Consider the following 9,137-nt stretch of genomic DNA (forward strand, 5'->3'; position numbering starts at 1 on the left):
TTCACTCATCAATAGGAACATTTAGGATATTCCAATTCCATGACAAATGTTAGTGATTATGCGGCAGCATAGTCAGAAGAAAGGAGTAGGCATCCAGCAATGCTACGCGAAGGAAGGGCTCAGAACACAGGTGTTTGGGGTTCAGAGAAACAACTGCATTCTTGCTCAGTGAATTAGTTAATTGTGCCAGCCTGGCCGATAATCACATGTGGGGCTGGTTGAAAGGCGGAGGGATAAATGGGTGGTGAAGCCTCGCCTTTCTAGTTCTCGGGTCTCTTGTTTTGTGATGGTTGCATTGGGTGCAGCTGCCTTAGCAGTCCCCTGCTTCAGCTTGCAAGATGGATTTCCTACAAGACATCCCCAAGGAGAAGCCGCATGGATCTATCCCGATGCAGCCCTGGGTGCTGGAGCAGCCGTGTGGAGACCCTTGCCAGTGCTGAGATGCTTACACGTTCACTGACTCAGCTTTCCTCCTGCAGTCGGCATTATTGCCTCTGTTTTGTGAGGTGGAGGACTTTGTGGACTGGTGTTGGGTATGGGTTAATGTTGGACTTGTGGGCTTGGGGAGCATTGGGTTGGGATGTTTTCGTGATGCACATTTTCTTTGTATAAAACTCTCTCTTATACATGAGTCGCTGTGGATTTGTTTCTCCAAAGTACCTAGACTATTACACTCAGCCTGAGGGGAGCTGCCATCTGAGGGACTGAATCTTTGGGGGAGTGTTTCGAACACTCTTCACGTCCTTCGAGTAGAGGAGAGGGGAGAATGTGACTGCCGCCGCGACTTTCATCCCAATGCTGCCCTGGGAGGAGGTACAGTGATTTGAGAGGTTTCTCTATGAGCATCGCCTCTTTCCAGGCATCGGGCCAAGGAGAATGCTCATCCTGCGTGCTCACGCCTGTCAGATGGGGCTCCGGAGAGGGGGCAGCACGGGGAGAAGCAATGCCGGGAGGGCTGGGCACTGGGCAGAAGATGGGCGCTGATTTCAAACCAAGATGAATTCAAGCTCTGGGTGTCCAAGGATGGACCAAATGACTGAGATCAGCCTCAGATGGCTCAGGAAACCCACAGTGAGAGCAGGTGTGTGTGTGGTGGGTGGGGGGTGAGTTGTACCTGAGATTTTCTGGGGGAAATAGTTTTGCCTATCGTCACTGGCCGTATGGGGTCACCAATAACAGTTAACTGCTCCATGTGCAAGATCCTTCCACTGGGTGTGCACAGCACTGGCACCCAGGCCAGGCTGGAACCAGGCAATCTGGCTTGGCCTGGCTGGGCTTGGCCCTACATTCAGTTTTGCCATTAGCTCTGCACTGAACTAGTGCGGTGGAGCACCCTTGACCCCTAGAGGGTACCCAATTCTCTATGATCACAGTGGCTCAAACTTACCTACAGCCAGATGTCACAGCTACCCTGCAAAGAGGTGGGTGGCCAGGAGAGATCAGGAGGACAGTGGATGGCACCTGGGACTGAGCCCGAGGGTCTGCCCTGGCTTTGCCTTGGGGATTCTGCTGGGCCATGGGAGCTGCTGATGGTGTCAAGAGAGGGGAAGGGGCTCGGCCGTGGGGCCTGGGGTGTAGGGTTGCTCAGGTGACCAGTCTGGTGCCAAACCCCTCGCACCCCTCTTGCTGACCTGAAAGGCTCCTGGGTCTGTAGCCCCCCAGGCACCCACTGCTGCTGCTCGGCGGCTGACCTCGGGCCCGCACTGTGAGAGCCCCATGCGGCCGAGGGTCCACTTGGAAGTCCCTGGGAAGGCCAGGCAGGGCTCCCTGAAAGCTGGTCCACTCGCAGAGGAGGTGGTGGAGATTCTGCAGGCCCAGGGGTTTCTTCTGGGGTCCCTGGTGCCCTCTGCCCCAACAGGAGCTGCCCCCTGCCTGAGTTGGGAGGAATGTCTCTGGCTGGCCGTGTCCACGGAAGCCAGGTGTCGACCACCCACGGGTGGCTGCAGGGGTCAGGCTGTGTCTGCCCTGTTCCCTGCCCTGCCCCCACCTCCATGGGGACTACCACTGACTGGCTCTGGGCGGGAGAATCCCAGATGCTGCCTGGGAGATGAGAGCCACAGGGGCTGACACAGAAGGAAGTGTCTGAGGTTATCAGCGACTCCTGACATTGACCTTTGTGAATGGATGGCCGAGGCACAGGTTCTTGGCAAAAATCCAAAACACCAGGAGCCGGCTGAGCCAGGTGCCCAAGGACACTCTCTCCTACAGGGAGTGAAGCTTCATAGCTCGGCTCAAACATCTGGACAGAGCGCCTGGGGCTGGGGGTTTTGGGCAGTGGGCTGGTCACAGCTCTCTGGTCAGTTAGGGTTTGCTCCCGGCTCATGCCACAGTTCGTAAGTGCTGTCTGACTGTTGGGAGGCCTCTGCTGTGCTGAGTTTCGAAGGGGACTCTGGAGTGTTGTGTAGGGGCTGGTGGGTCCAGAGCCATGGAAACACTGGAGATGGGCCAGAGGGTGTCTGGGCCCAGTGCCCATGTTTTGAGGTGGGGTTACCTCCATGGGGAGATGGCCCAAACTCAGAGAAGAATGAAGCCTCAGGGTCAGTGGAGGAGCCGTGCTGGCCGGTGGGGACAAGCTGACGTGGGTGTCTCTTGTCTGGCTGGATGGCAGTGGCCAGCAGTTCTGAGGCCCTGCTGGGTCTGAGTCAGCCCCGAGAAGAGTCTGCTGGTCAAGGTCAGTGACCCCCAGGTGCTGGAGGGTGAAGCAGAGGTCTGGCTGGCCTCCCGTGTCCTTCTCCAGCAGAGTCTCAAGGAGGTTCTGCAGGGAGTCGCCTTCCTTCCCAGCTTCCCCCTCCCTGTCCTGACGTCTCTCGTCGCCAGGCCCACACTGATCCAAGCGTGAACTTTGCAGGCCCGCGGCAGTGTGGGGCAAGTACATGGACCAATCTTGCTGCATGGTGGCTCCGAGCAGGGATCCTGGATGTACAGGGCCCTGGTCAGTGGGAGGGCCCTTCCTTGCCCTGGACCGCTTCTTGGTCGGGAGCGTGGTCAGGAGGCCTGGGCAGCTGCTCTCGTACAGGATGGCCTCCCCCGTGGTGAAGGTGAAGGGTAGCTGCAGGGCCCGCTTTCTCAGGTGCTCCTCCCCCTCCGTGTTCCTGTGGTTAGAGACACACACGAGAGTTACCTTCGGGGACACGGCACTTCAGGGAATCACACTATGAGTGAGAGCAGGGCCTCGAGCCTAGGGGACAGCAGTGACCAACTGGCTGACCAGGTGAGCAAGAGGCAGAACCTCATCCCTTTGGCTTTTCAGCAAGAGGAAGAAGAGAACAAATCCTGAAATTGAACTAGCTTCTCTTTTGCATTTTGTGTGTGGGTTGGGGGGGGGAGTATACAATTCTTGGGTCAGGTATTTCAGATTCTGAAATTTGCTTCCTTGTATGATGTGATGAATCCTCCAAAACTTTATTTAAAATACAAGACCCCCAGACTTCAAAGTTACTTCAAAAAGAATAAATCATTACACAATTATAAGATGATGGGCGCGCGCGCACACACACACACAGCCCTCGTAGTGCTATTGGGTAAGCTTTGGACTGCTGACTTTATAGTCCTGGAAATCCTAGATCAGTTCCTCATACATCAGGATCGACATGATGGTAGGGGGGAATATGTGTCTGCTTTTTGTTGGAGAAAAGAATGTTTTCCTTCCCTTTTCCTCTCCCTCCCTCCCAACAGATCCTGGGATGTGGCTGCTATCAGGTTGCCCAAAAGTTGTGTGACACTAATCCATGGGAGTTGGGACCCTTGCTTTGCTGACTTGACCACAGCTGGAATCCCATCTGGGGCTTGGAGCCCCAGCAGGAAAATGAACTGAACCAGAGTAGTAGCCTGGCTAGTGTGGGCCCACTGGAGAAGTTGGGTTGTCCGCTACCTGATCCCAACAGAGTGCTTGCAGTCTTCTGATGCTTACTGTTGGTACTGCCATCCAGCTGTGTCTGTATATTAAAATGTATGTCTTGTAGATGACCTATGATTGAGCTCCTTTGAACCTGGTAAATAAATCCCTTTGAACAATCTCTATCATTTAATGGGAGTAGTTTGTTGGCTAACCTTTAACATAATCATTGAGGTGGTTCAATTTGCGTCTTTTATTTTGCTATTCCCTTTTCACATGTACAACGTTTTGTTCCCCTCCTCATCTCTGCTTATTTTTTTTTTAAAAGAAATCCATTTTTCACTTGTTTGCGGGGTATCTGACTATGCCTTTTGCATTCCATATTTTTTGTGGTTGCACAAACACAATTACAATACGTGCCTTTCACTGTTCACTGTCTACTTCGAGTGCATCACACGAGACAGCGCCATCTGTGGACCCGGCACTTGTCCCTCAGTCAAAGTTTTCATACAGAGCACATCCACATGTTATGAAGTCCACACTACAAGGTCATTTGGGGAGGCTTTAAACAAGCCTCGTGGTCAGGAGGCCTGGGCAGCTGCTCTCGTACAGGATGGCCTCCCCCGTGGTGAAGGTGAAGGGTAGCCACAGGGCCCACTTTCTCAGGTGCTCCTCCCCCTCCGTGTAAATCACATGTATTTTAAGGAAAGGGAAAATAATCTTTTATTTGAAGGGCTTCAAAAAGTCCATGGGAAAATGCCATGATGTTATCATTCCATTGGTCCACGAGAGGACATGGAAGAGGGAAGAGGGAAACGCTAGTCTTCTGGAAATGAGTGGTGGCTAGACGCTCAGCATTACCCAGTCACACCTGCCACAGGAGCTGCGATCAGCCTTCCACACCGAAAAGAGCCTACAAGTTAATTGCTGCTTTTGTCCCACCAAAAAGTCACAGCAGAGGCAGGTGAGCAAAAGGCATGGAAGGCAGGCTTAAGGAAGCCATCTCTGTAGAGAGGTGCAAAGTCCCGTTTCTTCAGAGGGCAGTGGAGGATGCAATTACCTTTGAATATGGTTAATGGAAAAGTCTAGATTCAGAATTTGAATTCTGGGCACGTAGAACCAGGAAATTCTCTGTAATTTGGAATCCAACACTTTAATAACTGCAGCTATTTGGGCGCAGGTTAAAAAGGAAGTCTATCTGAGAAATCAGAAGCAACCAAGATCATGTTGGTATCCACACCTCCACCCAACCCACTGTGTTGAGCCGGTTCTGTCATGGAGGCCCTATCTTTGGTCCAGAGGCTGAGGTTCTGTACGGGAATGAGACAGTCTCATTTTTCTCATGGATCGGCTGTGGGTTTGAACCGCTGACATCAGCATTAACACAGCAGAACCCCGGTATTTGACAGCATCGGATTTCGACTTGAAATGCTGAGAACATTTTGCATCGGAGCTCAAACAAAACGTCGGAATCCCACCCGACACACGTGATGTTTGTAAACAAAGCAGTTGATATTTTGGTCACTCAGCATTAGTTGGCGCCGTTAGTACGTGCTGTTGGAACCTTTTTACAGCTGTGTTCCAAGCGTTTTGCTATAATTTTCTTAGTTTTTGTGGCTTTTTGTACTGCTTTTAGATAAAAAAAAAACATGGGTCCTAAGAAAGAGTTTTTTGAAAAGAATCATCATGATATGGAACTGGCTAATCCTGTCATCGATATTGTTGATAATTTAGTAAACCCTTTTAGAAAACAGTTAAGGAAACGCCAACAGCAGACTACATTAGACAGATTTTTTTTTTTTTATTAGAGAATGCCAGCCAGGTGCTAGTGAAAAAAATGCAAAGAAGGGAAAAAAACTCCTGAAAAGTAGCTCCCAGTTGGTTTTCTGGAAGGGGATTCCCCTTCCAAACAATGACTCTCTCTCCACCCCTCCTCTCCACACCCGTGTCCACAGATCCAGATCCTCATCAATCTCAAGGTCTGGGCCATACTGCCGTTGTTAAAAACTTTTAAAATGTTGTGTATCTTATTTAAATTATATTATTTAACTCTGAAATTATTTGCTTTGAAATTTCTGTGTCATGTTTTGTATAAGGTTAGGGTAAAACGTGGTGGTCAAGAATGGATTCATCCGTTTTCGGCTATTTCTTATGGGAAACATTGATTCGGAAGGCGACTGCATCCCATCTAGACACTCCTTCTAGAATGGATTAGCATGGAGGTCTGGAGTTCTACTGTAGTCCACAGCTTACTGGACAGCACCACCTAGGAGGGTGAGAGCTTTCCCGGGCACAAGCTTTATTTAGTAACTGCATAGCCAAGGGGGTGGTCTTGTTTGAAAAGCAAAGCTATGGCAGGATCTTGTGTTGGACTCTGCGGGCCACACCTGGAGAAGGCCAACTTCACTGGCTGGTTCCATGCCCATTCAGTCCTCCACGATCCCAGGAGGAGTGCCGGCCTTTGTCTAGACCAGCGGTTCTCAACCTGGGGGTCGCGACCCCCTTGGGGGTCAAATGACCCTTTCACCGGAGTCATCTGGTTCATAACAGTAGCCAAATTACAGTTGTGAAGTAGCAACGAAAATAATTTTGTGGTTGGGGGGGTCACCACAATATGAGGAATTCTATTAAAGGGTCACAGCATGAGGAAGGTTGAGAACCACTGTTCTCTACTCTACCTACTCCCTACCCTAGAGGGGCCACCTCTACGCAGGAAACAGGCTCACGGAGATGAAACCTCTTGTCTAAGGTTCAACAGCTACTGATCAGAGGCATCTGCTTCAGAGGATCCAAAGGGACTTCCAGGGTGGCAGCCTCATCACGAGAGGGCAGTGTGCACACCGCAGGGCCCACCCTTAGTGATGTCAGGCCGCGCTCATTCCGGTCCACTTACCCAGGGCTTACTTCTGCCGGAACAGCGGGGCCTTTGCCACCCTCGGTGACATCTGTTCTCAGGCCTTCCTTCACTTACCTTAGGCCCTCACTTAGGACAGGGCCCTCCCACTGAAGACATTCAGGCCTTCTTGTAAGTCAGGCTTAGCGCTTCCACCGGGGGTCATTGTGTACATCGGGCCTTATGACAGGGTCCTGGCTTCTATAGGGCTGCACTTACGTTAGGGCCCTCTGTCTGGCAACAATGCAGTCTGGCTGGCCGCCACGGAACACCAAGTGGGCGTTGGACTGTACCCACAGCCAGCCGGCCTGCTTGGTCAGGAGTCGGAACACAGTGAGCCCACTCTCACCCGTTTGCATCTCTGGAGAGAGAGAGAGAGAGAGAGAGAGACTGGCACTAGCCCTGGCTGCCCACGTGTGCTTTCTGGAGCTAGTGCTTGCTGAGGAGGCAGGAGGCAGGTGAGGATCCCTGGGATGTGTCCCACCCTCTCCTCCACCATCCACAGGGTTGGACCCCGGCAGCACTTCCTGGACTCACACCGCAAGTGGTTCTCAGCACAGTACATCATGTCAGCTGCATGGACGAACTGGTACCCGGATCCGTTCCTGCAGAGCTCACTCTCCGTGTAGCCCAGGATCTCTCTGCCTCTGTGTGGAACAGACTGCACATCTTTATCCTGCAAATTCCCCCCCCACCTCGCCCAGTGAGACGCCTCAAGGAAATAAGAGCCACCCGTCTCCTTCACAGCTCACAGCTCTCCTTGAAACCTGCCTTTCAGTCTGGTGCCCACCCTGGAATATCAGCCAGGACTCAAGTGCCAAAAGGCTACCTTCTGAGCCTCCTGTGGACCCTCCCCCCCCAGGCCTGGAAGGAGCACCCCTCCTGCAGCCGGGCTAGGGTAAGCCTCGACAATGGAAGAATGGTGGCAACCTCCCAGCATCTCTACCACACACGTCATCCTCCCCAGTTCAGCCTTAAGGCTGTGCTTGGCTGAGCTGTAGGGCAGAGGTGTTTGTCTGAGGTCTAGAGACGCTGAACGTGTACACACACACACACACACACACACACACACAAGAGTGCGTGACGGATGAGGGGGCTTCTGAAAGTTCATGGAAAAATGGAATGAAAAGACCACGGCATTTTCCCACACACTTCTTGAGGTTCCCTTGCATTTGTAAGGAGAGAGTTCATCATTCTCAACCTCTGGGACCCCAGAGGCAAAGGACCAGTGCCTTCGAGGAAGAAGCAGAACTTAAAGGTCATAGTATTGATAATGCCCCGACGTACTCACTCTGAAAACAGCGTTTGATAGAGCGTGTCCCAATGTGAGGCCCTGATGCAGTAGCATAGCAATTGGGTATTCCACCAAGAAAGGGTCCACTGTCAAATAAGTTTGGGAACCGCTGAGTCAGACAACTAAGAACTTACTCCCAGCAGGAGACAAGTGTTTCCAGGATTTGCTGTCTGTATCCCACACTAAGTCAAGTCCCATCTTCCGGCATGGAAAGGTCAGTGTCTTACTTAGCACAGTGCCCCTTTAACCACATCATGATTTGTACCGGCTCATAGAACACATTAGGGCAGACTGGGCTGATTGTCCTTTTACAGCATTTGAGCCACAATGAGCTTTGGAAGCCCAGGCCTAGGCTCCCGGAAGTCATTATTTCTGGGGAGAGGCACATACCTGGAATCACAGGCTATAGGCGTGAAATCTAACTTGTGTTTTGTTTGGAAAAGAAATGGTTTCATTTGGAGCTCCAGGATGGTGAGAGGCTGGTGAGGCGTTGCAATGGCGAACAGGGTCAGCTGAGGGGACGCGAGGATGCCATCCTCTGACCTGCTGTTCTGCCCCGGGAGGAGTTTAAGATGGCCTTGGAAATCCAATTCCTGGAGAAAGAAGACCGTAGACATAAGGAGCCTAGCTCAAACAGCGGGGACACTATCTGGCTGGACATTGGCCTGGCAGGAGGTCCCTCCTGCTGCACAGTGTACACAGGCTGGGAGCCTCCTCACCCTCGCCTGTGGGTCGGAACCAGCAGGTTCTGACCAGTCTCTCGTGGTTGCTCAGGAGGTGTGACCCAGACAGTCCTTTCAGTTACATAGCTCAGCACTTCGTGAGTTGTAAGACCACCTAGCAATCCCAGGAATGAGTATGCCCTGTTTGATGATTCGAGGATGGTGAAAAAGATGGCTGTTAACACTCTAAATTCACTTCCATGTCACCCCCAATGTGTATTGTAAATCCTAATCTCCATGCCTGCTTATCCTGTTTATGTTAACTAGGCAGGTTGAGTGTAGGGTGTATATTTTGAGTGAATCTCTTTTAAGATATAAAAGAGGTAAGGTGTAGTTTTTAAGATAACAAGATATCAAAGAGAATGAACAAGCAAACAGAGTGGGGAGCGGGGC

The 9,137-nt window shown here is 51.6% G+C and overlaps 1 protein-coding gene across 1 annotated transcript in view; it reads right to left on the reverse strand.

Annotated features, from left to right (window-relative positions):
* Positions 1–1,387: 1,387 nt before the first annotated feature.
* LOC101657555 (aryl hydrocarbon receptor-like) overlaps positions 1,388–9,137 on the reverse strand; it is a 28,460-nt gene continuing 20,710 nt past the window's right edge. Inside the window, 5 exon segments of the mRNA XM_013005236.1 lie at positions 1,388–1,411; positions 2,681–3,092; positions 6,948–7,089; positions 7,266–7,375; positions 8,413–8,615. Of these exon segments, the coding sequence (XP_012860690.1) occupies positions 1,388–1,411; positions 2,681–3,092; positions 6,948–7,089; positions 7,266–7,375; positions 8,413–8,615 (891 nt within the window).

This window comes from Echinops telfairi, unplaced genomic scaffold, assembly GCF_000313985.2.
Source record: "Echinops telfairi isolate 266 unplaced genomic scaffold, ASM31398v2 ScPeMD7_7469;HRSCAF=8507_0, whole genome shotgun sequence".
NCBI classification, from domain to species: Eukaryota; Metazoa; Chordata; class Mammalia; order Afrosoricida; family Tenrecidae; genus Echinops; species Echinops telfairi.